The sequence below is a fragment of the Bombus pyrosoma genome, linkage group LG3, assembly GCF_014825855.1.
Source record: "Bombus pyrosoma isolate SC7728 linkage group LG3, ASM1482585v1, whole genome shotgun sequence".
In the NCBI taxonomy this organism is placed as follows: domain Eukaryota; kingdom Metazoa; phylum Arthropoda; class Insecta; order Hymenoptera; family Apidae; genus Bombus; species Bombus pyrosoma.
In genome coordinates, this window is record NC_057772.1 from 3,766,475 (window position 1) to 3,783,347 (window position 16,873).

At 39.9% G+C, this 16,873-nt stretch overlaps 1 protein-coding gene across 1 annotated transcript in view; it reads right to left on the reverse strand.

Moving 5' to 3' along the window:
• Window positions 1–16,873, reverse strand: part of LOC122577977 — a 351,338-nt gene that overhangs the window by 66,580 nt on the left and 267,885 nt on the right. The window contains exon 19 of the mRNA XM_043749756.1: window positions 14,613–14,705. Coding sequence (XP_043605691.1) covers window positions 14,613–14,705 — 93 coding nt within the window. The remainder of the gene's footprint in view (window positions 1–14,612; window positions 14,706–16,873) is intronic.

A 16,873-nucleotide genomic window follows, 5' to 3' on the forward strand; every position in this document is an offset into this window, starting at 1 on the left:
TTAAACGAACGTCGCCTGCTCGTAACGAGCGATCGTGTTTAACTCTCTGGCAGAAATTAGGTCTCTTTTACACAGGTGTTCATGATAAATTGGTTAATTAGACTCGTCGACAAGGAGTTTCTCTTGGAATTACTTCTGCAATTCGACTAACAAAACCGTCGTCCACACGGATTTAATCGCAGCTTCTATGAATTCTTGAAACACTTGTTGATAATTGCGAAATTTAAATGGTAAACCATGCAAATGCCACAGCACGAAATAAGAGCTCATTTTCTCCATCTTTTTATCCTTCCTTTTACGAATATTAATATTCTACGTTATACGTACGAGTGAACAGTGAACACTTTGACTGCCACGTTGGTCATTGTTGACCGGAGCGCTTCAACTTCTTGCAGTTTGTAAAAATTGTATGAAAATTGACAATTAAGAGATTTTGAATATAACCGATAAATAGAAAATACCTTGAAATAAAAAGTGCCTCATTGAACGATTAAATATTTTTATTAAGACATCGATAAAAAAAAATGAGAACAAATCTCGCATCTAACGGTGCACTGTGTTTGCGTCCATATCTTTGAGGGGTAATCTACGAATATTATTATAAACACACCTTAAAAAATAATCGTAAATGCTGCTTTATAATCATATAACTGAAGTTAGAACTGTGCACATATTTTACTATTCTATATAGAACGAGCATATATCGTTCACTAATATCTTCTACACGTTTCAACGATATATTCGGCACGTTTTGCTTGCGACGAAATAACAAATGCGAATGGTTTGTTGAAATAAACGAAGCCTTGTTATAATATGTCGCTATCGACTGTTATCAAGGCGTCAATAAGATAAACGGGTGCATCGAGGAAGAACGTTGTCTTACATCATCGATTTATTATTATTTTGCCATTATATGCTTTGAATAATAAAATTACTTCCGTGGCGTGCTGAGCAAAACGTGTGATTTCGGCGTGGCAGTCAAAGTGTTAAGAGACGTTCTGGTCGGAAGAATAACGAACATCGATATTAAACATGAAATTCTATTCGAGATCGAACGATTCGTAGTTGATATCGGCATCCGCCTTTTTATATGTGAACGATGAATACTGATCAACGATATGATTTTATCGATGAGTTCATGTCTCGCTTCACAGAGAAGTTTCGACGCTTTTACAGTTACGCGTGTTTTACGCGCTCATAAATATTAAATATCGACGTGAACCGTTTAGCAAGTATGAAACGCTGGCCGTTAGGAGCAAGATCCTTTATACATATTCCGCGTGAAAGTTTCTCAACTCGTACCATAATCTTTCATTCATCGGTAGATATCGAATATCTAGATTATTGATCGTCGTCCGACGAAAATTCTCTTCTATTCCTCTTTAGTTCGTATCAAGTATTAAGCGATATGAATCATCAAACGCGTCAGAAGAAGGATGAAATATCCCAGTTAGTTCGTACCCTTTTAAAACTATTCGGCAAAACGATGATTAATCTACAACTTTTCAAGTCTATATTGTCATATCGTTGCGTTGATCGTTAAGAAAATCAAGGAAATAAAACGTAGATAGCTTTTGGATATTTGATTTTAGTATCGAGAATGGTTTTACTTCGTTTCGCGTATTCCACGATTTTTACGAATGAAATATTCAAAGAAATCGGAAGATACACGACGAGGTACAATGGTAAAGAACCTACAATTTACAATGAAATTAATTAAAATCCAGAGTAAAGTTCGAATAAGCAACGTTGTAAACAAGAAGTCACGAAGGATGTCGGTTTGTCGCGAGGAATAAAAAGTCGAAGATGGATATCCATCGTTGACGAGCAAATGAAAGGCAAACAGTAGCGCGGCTGGATCTTATTGTTAGGTAGGGAAAATTCGACGAGCAGGATTGGCGTGATGCGCGACAAACGAGCAAACAAACGCGAACAGACACGGGGATCCGCGTCTACGTTGTCGAAATCGATGGTCGTGCTTTGCCTTGTTGGACAGCAAACAATACGAACGCGGACGAACCCCGAAATCTTTGTTTGCCATACGTGTATCGTGTTGAACATCCGCGTGCGTACACTCTGTAAATCCACGTCGCGATTATTTTGCAAATTAGGCCGACCACATTTGCAACGTCGATCGTTCGTTCATCGGTCGTTTTTATCATGCCGATTATTGGTGTATTGCTTCGATCGAAAATTATAATTGGGATGGTATCGTTAGATCGTGAAATTGTAGCCCGACGTGGAATTTTGTTGGCGAATTTTAGCAGCGGTATTTCCATTTAAAGGAAGTCATTTGAATTTCATTTTCACTTGAACTTTCGTGATTTTCTGCAGCAAGCGTAGATCAATTTTGAAGAGTCTAATCGTGTCGCAAATTGCCATAGTCACATATATCGAGGGCTATTCTTCGATCTAATCGTTTTCGTTTACTCGAAGATTGAGGCAATTAAGAAAAGTGAACTTTTCGCTTTGAAATATATATAGAAGTGTTTTATTTATACGATTGTTAAATATTCAGCCATTTAGCACCGAAGAACTTTTTTCTAAACCCTTGTGATTTTATTCTCGTCGCGTAGTATAATTTTATTGGACAATTATGGTATTTAAATTATGATCGCTTTTAAAATTGTCTATCCCAATTTGTCGTCGTTTTAGCAAACTTAGTTTGGACGTACGAGATTTGAAATTTTTCATACTTCAGTTTTCCTATATCGACACTTTAATTCGATCTAGCGAGGATGGAATTTTCTTCCGGAGTTGCCCGATCTGCCATAAGTTGCAGCGCAGTCTGCTATACAGCAGTTTAGATGTTCCCTGGCAGCGGACTTAGCGTAACATGATTTATCGTGGTCCGGATTCGCCATAGAAGAAACTGCAAGCCTGGGGTGCCATGACCCAGCTTTCCTTGTTTATTAGAACTTACTTTAATTCCCCATAACGTAGGCTTACCACGAAAGTTGCAGAATTATTAAAGTTTCGAAATTTCCCTCCGTAACATCGGCCGATAATAGAATTTTCTCCGCCATAAAATTCAAACCTTCCTCTGCTTCCACAACCAAATCCTCCAATACGGTTCAGAGGAATAAAATATCCAACGATTTGTTCCAATGTCACTGACAACCTAATTTCAGCACTCGATTCAATAAACATGGCCAACGTCAGTCACGATGATCAAATCCTTTGTATCGTAAAATTCAAATCTCCCTTTATAGCCCATTCCTTGCAACACGGTAACAGATTTCCTAGCAGCGACTTCCAATTCCACTAACAATCTAACATTCGGTGTAACCCGGTTAAATCGCAACAACCACGGCCGTATACGACACGAGACTATACCAGCATCAAGGGCCTACAATCGCGCGCTTCTCCTATCAGATTCAACCTGTCCCGGCGTTGTTACAATATTATCTCTACCGTCGCTCGGTCTAGCCATGGCTTACCTCTATTTGCCCGTGCAAATACCAGTAAATCCGTCACCGGCTCGTTTGCCGACAGATAAAATGACGTTGACTCGGATCAAGCCTAGACGTTCGCCATCCTGAATCCCTCGATCATCGACCCGCGCTACTTGACAAAGACTCTGTTCCAACTATCACCAGGCCGATAGATAGTCAAGCCTTTATCCGCTATTAACTCGAGCAGATCGTGCTTCTCGATTCAATTTCGTGGACAGAGAGCCAGCCAGCCTCGTTCGAACGATATCGATCCGATTAAGGGGACCATTGTAGCTAGGGTTCTACGATTGGCAGCCTTGTGTGTCCGGTTAGAGAGAATCCCTCGGTTGCATCGTCAATTCGTTCAATTTTCTCGACGTTCGATTAATTGCAGAAACGTGTCTTCGTGTCGTAGTTCGAATATATGTATATATGTATGTAGAGATAGGAAGAAAGAGAGAGAGAGAGAGAGAGAAGGAGAGACAGTCCCGACGATAATAAACGGAACCAAGAGTTGGTTCACGAAGTTTCGTGACGCGAGCTGACACGAACGATCCACGATTTCCGGCTGATTCGCCGTCGTATCAGCGCGATCTGAATTGAAATACAGGAAGCAAGTAAATCTAGCTGGCCTCCGGTAAATCGTGTCTCGTTAGGCTAACCTGGAACGCAGTCTCGGCCATCGATTTTTCGATCTACGCGCCTGCTTAACTCCGCTCCCGAATGACACACATAATTCGCTCTAGTGGAAGGGATACGAATTGCCGCATAATCGTAAACAGTTTTGGAACGAATAGTATGAATCGTGCCGTTTTCTCTTTCGAAAATTTGAATTTTTCGATTTAGGTGCCGGGAAGATCGAATGATACGCGTTTCTTCGTTGATAGAGGCAAGGCGAAACACGGTATCGTGGATAGAAAATTTGAAATAAATGGCATCGGTCGCAGAAATTGTTCGCTTCGAGGTCGTGGAATTTCTGATTCCAGAAATGTGAAATTTGATACTTCGCGATGATGGAATTTCGAATTTTTAGAACGTGGAATATGAGATTTATTCAGCGTGGAATTTTGAACTTTGCAACTCTGGAAGTTGGAATTTTGTAATCTACGCGTTTGAGTAACTTGGCTGCCAAAAGGCGCACCCTTCTCTCGACGAAAGCCATGTCATAAATAAAACTTTTGAAATAAGTACATGATGTTAATCGTGGAGTAGACAGAAAGCTCGTCGTAATTTTTGTCGTAAATAAAGTAGCTTCTCGATCGATGCCGCTAAACCGTTAAACTTTAAAGAGGCGTCTACTTAAAGTTCGTAACGAATAAGGGAAGGCATTTGTTGGATGGTAGACTGGGTTGGTTGATCGATATGCAACTTTTTTCATTAACAGCATTGTCGTCCTCGTTATAATTTATATCGCGCGCTACTCGTTGCAGGGTAATTGATATCGACGATGCTCGCACGCTTCTTCTGCAACCGAGTTTACCCCTATTACCACGAGTTTCTTCTCCACGAACGATCGATGGAGAACATAACTTATTCGCTTCGCTAGAAAATGTATGGGATGCATTTTTCCCCATTACTCGTACTTTAAAAATTATCAAATTTTAATACTTGCCAATTTTAATTCGAACTTTGCGAGTAAAATGAAAATTCAGTATAATTCAATTCTTGCGAATATCTGGATTTTGCTATGATTTATTTTCGTGTTATCTCGAGCCATAAAATCAACTCCGTTTATCTACAATGAATTATCATATATATATAGCATCTCGCCTTTCAAAAGCCATATCGATCAACTTTATAAATCACAAGAAAAATGCACCAGAGCAATTCTATTTCAAATACTGTCTTTTCTCATTTCCCTCAGAATTTACCACCTCGCTGCGACGAATAAACTCAAACGGCAATAACTCGTTCGTTTCTTGAGAATTGAACGTTAGTCATGTACTTACGTAACGAAGCTAAGAGACGAATAAAAAGCCGAGTTAATTAATTTTGCTTCGGAGTGGTTCGAGCAACAAACGCGCGTCGTCAGACATCTCGCTAAAAGACTTAACCAATCGATCGATACTAAGACCATGAAGCCTGGCATCCAACTGGTCTCGAGATACCAGGGTCATTATCAACCTTCGGTTAAAAACATCTCGAAGAAAAGGCCATGGGCCATCGTCAAAGAGTTTACTATAAAGAATTCTCGTGAAAAGAGTCACGTGCCTACTTGACCGTATTATTAATAATCGACGTGCCTCTGCTCGTCAGTTTGCGCGACCCGATTTGACCCAGCCTCTGTCGAAAATCTACCACTCTGTCGACTCGATGGTACAGGATGTGTCGCATGCCTGGAACAAGCAAACACACAGCTTCGAACGTATCGCGCGATCTTGCTCGCGTGGCCCGTATCTGCATAAATTTGACTTGCTAAGCCCGAAAACTCGAACCACCCGCCACCTGTCGTTGCGCTAGCGAGTAGCATGAGCTACGACCATGTTGATGCCACTAGGTCGCTCGCGAACTTCCGTCTTCAAGGAATGCCGCGGTTCCGGTTTTGCTTCAACCAACGGTATTTTGCTCTTGCTTGTTAGTCACTTTCGACCTTCGTGTGCCATTTCACCGGATCTTCTTAGTGCTACGCTTGATTTAGGCTATCGATTCGTGAATTGGAGGTGAAACGAAATTGGATGCTTTTGATGCGGTACATTTAAATTTAGCTTTCGCTTCTCGGCTGTATTTGACAGCTGGCGAGAAGAGTTTGACTCGTTGGAATAATTGCTGGCGTGATTGGCGACTGCGAATGGAGAATCCTATATTTGGCCGTTACGAGCAACTTCCTTTCGCAATTTGACGTTATTCGTCAATTCGGTGTTGCAGCAAACGAAGTAGATTTTGACACGGAAACAGAGATATTATGAATCTTGGAATATTTTAGTAATTCGGTATGAATTATCCGATATAATCCGTTCTGGACATAAGTGTACCGTGTCAATTCCTAGATTCTACGTCCTTTGAAAGGATTTTTCTGAAAATACCACTTGTATGTACTGTAAAACTTCTAACTAAAAATCAATATCTTAGATTATCGAAAAATCCACGAATTCCATACGACCAACGCGACTCTCCAAACTACCATCCTAGCAAAGACACGCGAGAAAATAATTTCAACTACCTCAGAACTTCAAACGTTCCAAACTTTACGCTTCTTTTGCGATAAATCTTTGTCGAATCACTCTAAAAGCGTTCCGTTTCGAGGGAAGAAAAAGAGCTCGCGAATAAAGAAAATCTCGGGACCGTTCGCGTGACCGATCTCCACAAGCTCGCCACCTCTTAGCGATACTTTCTGCCCCGGAGGCGGTCAACAATGCTTTCAGCGGCAGCGTGCAAAATTCAAACGCGCTAACGAGGCCGAAAGACCTTCGATAATCGAAGAGAGAGAGAGAGTATCGGGCCGTTCGCTAACTACTGCCGGTGCTTAAACCAGTTTAAACTTCCACCGATGGACCTTTGAACGAGCTACGGAGGAGGTTCAGAAGGTTTGAATCGCGAGCACAGTTTCGCGACATCGCCAGCTACCCTATTCGCCGGCCTATTATCTTAACGAACGCCCTTTGTGTAGTCCACGAGCATTGTGTTCACTCGTTACCAAGCAGAAGAAAGCTCGAACCTCGTTCTATCTCTCTAGCGAAAATATCGTTCAAGGAGATATCCTTTTTCGGGTAAAGTAGAGCCTCGTTTATCCGATAACCGAGCAGTTCCGATAGAGCGGGCGGATAATAAAAAGTTTCGATGATACTTGTTTCATTGAAATTTTACCGATACTTGTGTATATAACAGGTTATAATAAAATTTAGCATCACGGTTTCTCAAAATATGGAAAAATTTCATTTTTGTTGGAGAGCCCTGCGCGAAAAACTCATCCTTCGTGTTCGTACAGATTCTGCGGAATGCAAGAACCAGGTGACAAAGTTAAAGATTTTAGCATCGATCGTGCGTAAAATATTGAATAAAATACTCTTCGGATATTGAATAAAATATTCAGAGATTGTATGAAAAAATACCGATTCTTTGTATCGCGATGGTAAAACGGCTGCGGAACGTTCTAGCGTGGTTGGACAAGTATCAGATCCCTGTTGTTAAATATTTCTAACGTTTTGTCAAAGGAAACAAATCAGACGATCGTTTCGAATGCTGGGATCCTTGCATTCTCTTTATTTACAAATGGATATAACGCGTAATTCCTCTGATTAAGATCGAGAGATCCGATTTAACACGGAGTACAGTTGCTCTGAGGAAATTCTGTGGATCCTTGGCGTGGCCTCGTTCGGGGTTAAATTCGAGAGTAATTAAAGCGACGTTATTACGGGCAACGTCGGTTGATTCTTGTGAAGCGAGAAAAGCTACGGCAGCGCTGAGTAAACACGAGAAGATAATGTTTGAGCAGCCGGCAAAATATTTGACGGAAAATGTTTCTACTGGGAAACATTGTTGTTGAGGGATAAAATATGTGAGCGTAGCTGCAGGGGCTGGTTTCGATGTCAGAGTAATTCGATGGTCTGGATCGAGTTGCCCCGAGCTGCGAGATTAGAACCAGTCGGTCAAAATTTCTCGATTTAATTTTCGTTATTTCAAAACGATAGAAATTCTACAATTGCCTTCTATGTATAACCATCATAATGTAATAAATTTTCAATGAAGAGGATCGTTTAATTCATTTAAGAATATTATTTCGGGTCGAGAAACTCGACGTAACTTCATAATTTTAATTTAACTATCGGCGATTAAATTTTGTCTCCTAATATTAGTGGAGTTCTCAACTTCTGTTTAAAACGGAAATAATCCGAGAAACCGATAGAATCTCCGGTTAGCAAACATGCAAGCAATAAAACGAGGATATTCGCGAAGCCATTCGTCGTCTGACAGAAAGCTCCAACTGCCTTCAATGATATCTGCTGTTTTCCCAGCTCGCGTTTTCGCGACGTAATTACGAGCCAGTTCCACGAGAACGTGTGTGCTTTTGAAGAGCAACCGTATCGCTGTTTTAGCTGGACGATAAACTTTCGAGGAATCCTGCGGCTCGTGCGATTCTCAAGTAACACGCGTCCACGCCAGCCTCTGCGTTAACATTCTCCTCTCTCTCTCTCTCTCTCCTTTCCTTCCTTTTTTTTTCTTCTTTCGAAGGTGTGGGTGGAAAAATACGCCCAGTTCTAATTTGAGATCTCCCTTAATCCTTCCGGTAATTAAAAAGCTAGACTGGCGAAAAAGGCGAATCATCGCCGGACTCTCGCTTTTTCAATGCGACGTTGAACTCGCTACCCCTTCAACCCCTTCGCCATTTCGGTCTTTAACTTCTCGTTAGGCTCCGCGTCGAAGCTTTGCGAGAATCCTCCGAGCGAATGTAATGCGGCTGCTGCTGCTACTGCGTTGGAATTTGACCCTCGTTCCGCGGCGGACATTCGTGATTTCGTTAATGGAGGTTTTTAATTTGATGGGAAGCTTGAAATTACTGAGCTCGGTGGATTTAATCGAAGAGAGCACAGCCAGATTTTTTAACGAAGTTGTATCTGCGTGGAAGGGTGGTTTACGGAGTGTCGGTTTTTCTTAATCGTTTCTCAACCCTTTCGCAAGTGAATTATTTGATAGATAGAAATACAGTCGGATTATTTAACAGCTGCAAATATTTGTCTCTTATCTTTCTTAATAAAAATATCTGTATCTAGAAATATAGAAAGTATTTGAAAAATCTTATCTATGTATAATTATCAGTTGCTGAAAGAAGTAACATTTTGTTTCGTAATTTTCTACGAACAATTCGTGCAATCGAGAAATTATTCGAGTTAAGTGCATAGGTGGCAGAACATGGGCGCGTTATCAAGAATTTCAAGTTTATTCACCTTGCTTTGTCGAATTAACAGGGTTCAAACGCGGATGGTCAGCGCTTTTTCCCTGTTTACGAACCGGCCCGCGTAAAACACGCTCGTAAATTTCAATTACCGTGGCTTATTACGCCAACAGAAATAAGAGCCAGCCCGGGCAGGTGTAACGCCATAATTGAACATTAAAACTTGTTAAGTTTAATTTGGCGCTAACTATCCACCTCCGACATTTTCATTTTCACCCGCGATTTCGACGCTCCTTTCGTTAACGCGTCAAATCTCGCGCGTCCTTTCAATTCCTTGCCACTAAAAAGTCACAAAAATCGTAAATTTATCACGAAAAGAAAATATCCTTTAAATATCATTTAAATCATAGAGATTTCAACACGCGCTCATCGTGTCTTTCTTCTATCATTTTCGTGTGTTAACGATCATAAATTTTGTATCTTCTTTTACACGAAATGAATATTTCATTTCGATGCTCCCTACCTGCGAAACAACATATCCAAAATCATAAATCTTACATTTCTTGTGCGAATAATTCGTTTCGAAATTCACCAGCTGCGAAAGTACTTGTGCGAACGTTCGTTGCATACTTATTCAACTATCTTAGAAATTAACAGTTTCGTTGCGTGGAACACAGTCGCGAAACGTTTGATCGGAATTTGCAAATTGCCAAAAAGGATATTATTTTTCGTTTCCTCTCTCGAAAACGCCAAACGAATCGCGCCAATATTCGGTAAAAAAAATTCAGGCAAATGTTTATCGTGCTTGGAACTTCGTGAATTTTGCGAAAGTTGTCAATTTCTCTTTTTTATTTTTCATTGTCGACGACGATTCGTCAGATTCGTCAGACGACGTTCGAACGGCCTCGTTGGGAAAGTTGGTTCCTCTTTCTTTCTTTTTTCGCGATAGAAAAAGAGCAAAGTCGAATAGAGAAGGGGGTGGAAAAATGGTGATTAAATAGTCGTTGGAAGTTTTTCGTTACGCTAGGATTTCAGCTTGCTTTCTGACAGGAAGATAAATTTAATGACGAATTTCTCAGTTCGAACGTAATCCCCTTTATTCACGGAGATCTATTTTCCATGGAGATTTGCTGAGCCGCGGTTAAAAAACGAGACGACAGCCAACCAGATGTTCGTAACGATCTGATATTCGATCGAATCGTCGGAACAAAAAGAAGCTTCTGAAAATTTACTTCTTTCGCGCGGCTCCAGTGATATTATTAACGAAATTTTATAAGCCGTAAGTTAAACCTTTTTGTATAATACGTAAAGCAAACTCTGTTATGTTAATCTGTAATATTGTTAACGAAAGAAGCAATTCTACGAGCGAATTTTAGAAACTACAAGCCAAATGATTATCCAATGAAACGTAAAATTGTAAAAGTTGTTCACGCGTTGTGCAATCAAAGTCTGCAATTTATAATTTGTTGTTTATCGATTCGGTGATATTAACAGGTAACGAGTTATTATGAAAATGTGATGCGTTTTTTAATTCGGGATTATCGACGCTCTTCTTTCTTTCATTTTTCCCTCGAATTAAGGCTGTTACACACTTAATTAACAATAAGGCACACGAATAACTGCGACAAATAATTTATCATTTATAGCCGATGCAGTGCTAACACTGTATCGATATAAGAAAAACCAACATTAATACATGGTTTGTTGAATAAATCTATTCCTGCGTGCCGCTAAGTGCATAATAGCCTTTGTCGGGCAGAACCCGGTCTATTTTTGCATATCCTGACTCGATATCGATTTATAAATTCTTTCAGTAGAATTATACGAGTAATCGTCGTACTTCCCCATTAAAATCAACAAAAATATAAAACCGTAGTCTTGCAGTTTGTAACAATAAATCATTATTAGGCTAAATCGGAGAATAAAAATTCGACAATAGAATTCCAACACTTCCAGTCCTAACGTTTCCTTAGGATCGTTCGCAAAACTAACGACAAGCTCAAGCACGACTGTTCAGCGGTCCCATTCGCGTGAACGATAATTTCACGTACAACCGAGTAAACGAAGAGAACGAGTTATACCACGGAATCGACGCGATCTTGCCGCATTGTTTGAAAAAAATTCGTGCGATTTCCGATTCGTGCGTTTCGAGGGGGGTGAGAGAGAGAGCGGGCAGTGCGAGGCGATATCTTTCGTCGCTCTTCAGACTTGTTACATTTTATCGTTCAACTTATATATTCGTTTCATCTGGTTTCCTTACCTTTCTGGACACTTCGGGGATCGTATATCGACTGGCCTCCTCAGTGTCCCTGTCGTTCGGCGATTATTGCCCATCGATCTCTCAAAATATATTTATCTCTGTCTCTTTCTATTTGCCTTTTATCATTATTTCTCGTTTTCTTTCTCACTTTAATAAATAGTATTCTCTTTGCTCGCTCTCTCAAAATTCTCCGTCTCTCGTCACTAGCCATCAGATTCTCTCTTTTTCATTTTCATTTTACAGTCCTATCCGATCTCTACTATTCGTTTGCCGCGCGCGCCTCGACAAGTCTGCCCCTCTGTGTCACGACTCTATATTGGAGAGAACAAAGAGACATCAGATACTTGTTTCTCTCGTTTCTTTGCGTTATTTCGATGCCACCAGCCAAGATATACGCGTATCCTCCACGGTATATATCCTTCGCTGGCTACCTTCGACCCTTTCTTTAACTTTTCATATCATGTACAAGTCATGTACACGTTCAAGCAAGTATTTTATTCCTCGCCTCATCTGTACCTTTTATATTATTCTATAATGTTACTTTATAACATTTCCATATATATTATATCTTTTCTTAAATATCGGTTGACTCATCTTTCGTCGTTCCTCTGTTTAGCATTCATAGTTTTTGTTCTTTTCGACGACTTTCTTAGTGGAAATATTTGTATTACGGAATTGTCCGGAGCGCGTCCACCCCTTCAACATCGTCGCGTGTGCGTGACTCGCGCCAACCACGCGGACGCGTGCGCGATTCGCAGTTGGATGGACACGAAGGAGTTTTCCGAGAAATTTCGACGAGATTAATCGACTGCGTCCGCGTTCGTGGCACGGCCCACGCCTCGGTTGTCTTTGCTTGCGCCTTCGAGAGGCGTCGCGACGCAGCCTGGCAATGGCGATTGGACGAACATAACGATCTCTACAGACGAATGAGATGGTCGCAAGGGCACACGTGAGTCTGACGCGACGATTGATGCGAAAGATTTGTCACGGAGATGATCGTTCCGTGGTCAGGAACATGTGCAGCGAAAATTGGATCGGTTTAATTCGTTGGTAAATTTAACGCTAATCGAACCATCGAAATTGGCAACTTTAACTGTGAGTTAAGAAAAATTCATCGGGAACTCTTCAGAATTTCTTGTTGATAAAGGCAATAAAATTTGTCAACGAATCTTTGGAAGGATCTCGGTAATTTCTCGATTATATTCGATTGAAATTTACCAAAGAATCGATCGCGAATTCTTCGGAATATTTGCTAGCAGCTGAATTTTCCTAATCAATTTGTAGAATTTAATTTATCTATAAATAAGTTGGCTCATAAAGCGAGGAAACACAGTGACGCAACGATTCTGGCCACGTTACTGTGCCAACGTGTTCGAAGTATCGGAGCAACATCGCAGCTGTTCGATTAATCGCGTTATCCAATCAGATTAAGTCGCTATTGCTGAGTATCGACACTGTGCCAGACGTCACGTTCGCAAGAACGATTAACTAGGGACCATCGGGTCGATAACCAGATATTTAACTCGATCTTCCCTTTAATGAATTACTACGCGGATTCTTGGGAACGCCATTGCCACAATTTGCTACCTCGCGATTGATTCTAACGGAGCCATTGGTCTGTCGAACGTAAATATCTACATATTGTACGATTCGCTTCGATACAGATGAAAAGTATTAAAAGAAAGATAATTTATAGATAAACAAGTCAACACTTTTTTCATCTACGATATTCTCGTTATTTTAAACAATAAATTTGTTCGATGTTATCGTTTGAAACGTGTGCTATTTGAAGTAACAAGGATACTTTACACGGACAGAGTTAATGAAACATACCGTAAATTTTTAATGGCATACAGTGACCTACGAAAGTATTTGACCACATTTTACAAAGAACTTTTATGAACGTATCGAGCGTATTATGCAAAACTTGTTGAACTTTCGTTGATATTGTAATATTTTATAAATATTCAACATAGGGACGTGGTGTGTAAATTGCTGTTATAAATAATATAGGTTCTACCTTAGCTTTTATGCACATCTCTGATTATGTTTATTTTAAACTTTACCAACATAAACATCATAGTTATACGTTGTTATAACGTTATTGAAATTTTCCAGTGTTTCGTATACAACATATATGTGTTAAAAAATATCTTTAAATATTCAAATACTTTCGTGAGACAGTGTATATTTAGTCTGGTTCGGAAAATGGAGTGTCCAGGTCACTCCAGGAGTCAGGATCACGAATCTCTCGATGCACTCGAACGATCACCGAGTACCAATCGATCGATGGTACTCGAGGTGTCGAGTGGTTGATCCGGATTGACCCTGGACGCTCTTGCTGATTCGCTGTTGTCCCGATCACGCAATTATCTCTCAATTAACTATACTAAAATACCCGTTTTGAACAAAGAAAATGACCGTGGCTCCGTGAAAATTCGACAAATTCGATCTTCGAATTTAATCCACCTGACGACAATTCTGTCTCGAATCGTACTCGAGACACATTGTTTTCAAAGGCGCAAGCGTTTGGAACAGTTTCACGCTTAAAATTAGGTGCGTAGATTTCATGCTGGTAAATTATAGTATAGAAAGTCTGTACTATCGGTTTAGCAATGTTTGGCAGAAAATGTGAAAAACGCGTCGTTTAAATCTAAAAGTCAAACGTTTACGAGCATGAAAACTGCGCGCGTTTCTTACAATCTAAGGATCAGTCTCAATTAGGCGACCAACGTTTTTAGAAATTCAATTAGAAGCAGCGTTCCACGTTGTAGTATTGTTAGCTACGAGATAGAGAGTAAAAAAAAAAAAAAAAAAAAAAAAAAAAAAAAAAAAAAAAAAAAAAAAAAAAAAAAAAAAAGAAATAGAGAAAGAAAAAAAATAAAGAGATCGACAGAAGCGATCGCTGGTCGCCTGTTGATTAATCGAGCGAAAAGCGCGATCGAACTTACGCTCGATCGCGCTGCCCGCGTACACCTGAAAGAAAAGAATTATAACAACACGTGTAATATAAATGAATTAATGGCGAATGTATACATATATATATGTATGTATATATATATATAAGTATAAGAATGTTCATGCACACCTCAATCTTTCTGCCCTCAACCACGGTGCCGTGTAGCCTCTCACGTGCCCGGTCCGCGTCAGCACTATTTGCGAATGTTACAAAACCGAATCCCTGCATGCAAGGACAGACAAAACAACATGCATTAAACTCAACTTACAGACTGCCAGCGCTCGGCAAACGGCCGACTGGCAGGCCCGACATTTCGTGCTTGTTTTGTACAAAATATTCAATCTGTGTCGTTTGATAAACAGGTAATTAAGAGAAAAATATTGGTGAAGGGAAGAACGAGAAAAATGAAGGGATGAATTAAAACAAAACAAAAAAAAAAAAAAGAAAAAAAAATAGAAAACGAGCGTAAAAGGATTGAAAGAAAAAGGTGAGAGAAAAGGGCGACGCTCGACGTCGCCTTTTCAAGCGACCTGGAAGCTAACGAGTGCGAGTTCTTTGTGGGGGTGCTCTGTGTGCAATTTACGCGGGAAACCTTTCCACGCGTGTCTCGAACGAATTTGTATCGATTCGATTAACTTTTCATTCAAGAATTGCAGAACGAAGCGAACGCTACTATATGACGCTCGGTTCAACGTTCTTGAGCAGATGGTCGCGTTTCTTTGCCCTTTTTCGTCCCCTCGCGCACCCCATCTCACGCTTTCTCACTCTGCACCGTCCTTTTACTCTCAAACCTATTCTTCCGTTTATTTCTCGGATGCACAATAGCCGTCTGCCGCTAATTAATTCTCGAGATGCTCTCTCGAGACGCGGCCCAGGGGCTCGAAACTTTCGCGGAATTTCTTTCGGCGCTAGAACATTTATTCCGACCGTATAATCTCGCGGAAACAATAAACTTGATGAAATTCATCGAATATTACGAGCAGACAGTTTTTTCATTATTTTATCTGAAATAATTTTATCGAAGTTACTTCTCGCTCGACGACTTTACTTCGATCGATCAGAAAGATCATATACTTTCGAAACTTTTTACATTTAAATCGAAGATCCGACAGTTCCAAGTTGAAAAGTGGTCGCGACGCGATATTTTGTATAATATGGAATTGATAAGATATTCTCAGCTCGATATGTATATATTCAAGTAGAACGTTCCAAGGGAAAATATGTAAGTGGGGGCGCGAAAGGATCGAGAGCACTCGTGTTTAATATAATAGGCTAACTAAACCGCGTGAAAAGGATGGATAAAGAAGCACGATATTTCAGCCGAAATGTCGGTTTGCCAGAGAGTCTGCGAGCGCGTCATATTGCTTACGGAGACGCACCAAACAACGTGCAACAAATAAGTAAATATAAAATCATGGTAAGAAATCATGGTCATGGTCACATTAATCATCTCATTATCATATCATATCATATCATATCGTGTCATGTCATCATGGTCATCGTCATATCATTAAAGACTCTTGCTTGTACCGAGAGGTGCGTGTACGAGAAAAAAGAAAAAAAAAAAAAATTAAAAAATATGAGAAGGAGGTTAGAACACGAGGAACGATTGGAAGGGAAACAGGATCTTTGGTGTTTAATTAGGTGTGTTTCTGTGCTGTGTGTGCTCGTGTGTGGTGCCATTCGTCTGTGCGATCGCTTCGAATACGATAGTGATTGAAGAAATTGTAAAATCGAAGCTTTTAGTGCCGTGAATTGGGATATTTTGGATAATATTCGACGCAAATACGCTCACACCTTTTCTCAGTCTTCGAAAGAAACGTAATTCAAGGAAATACCTTGATGGAATCGTCATAAATTTCCTTATTGCAAATATCATCTCGACAGTTTATTAGACAGATATCATTTAAAAATGTATCTCGAAAGAATCGCCATAAATTTTAACGTATGTTGCACATATTCCTTTCCCTTCCAACGATTATCAAGGAAATATAATTCGTGAATATATTACCTTAGAATCGTCATAAATTTCAAGAGGATTACGCAAATGTCTTCCATATCATAAATACAACTTCCAGAACTTATTAAAAGCAAGTCAATCGAAAGTATGTATATCTCCTAAGCACCTAAATTCTTTCGTTTTCAACGTGACTTTCGTCTACCTAAACAATAATGACGAATAAAACTCTATCTTCGGAAAAAGGATTTTCTAAAAAAAGAAAAAAAAAAAACCAGAGCATTGTTATGCCAAAAACGAAACAAATATACTCTAAAAGGTGAAGACCCACGTTATCATCGCAAAAATGAAACAAACCTATTCTAAAGAGTACAAATTCGCGTTACTGTTCCAAAAAATCGAAACAACTCGGTTCTAAAGGCGCACAGGTTCT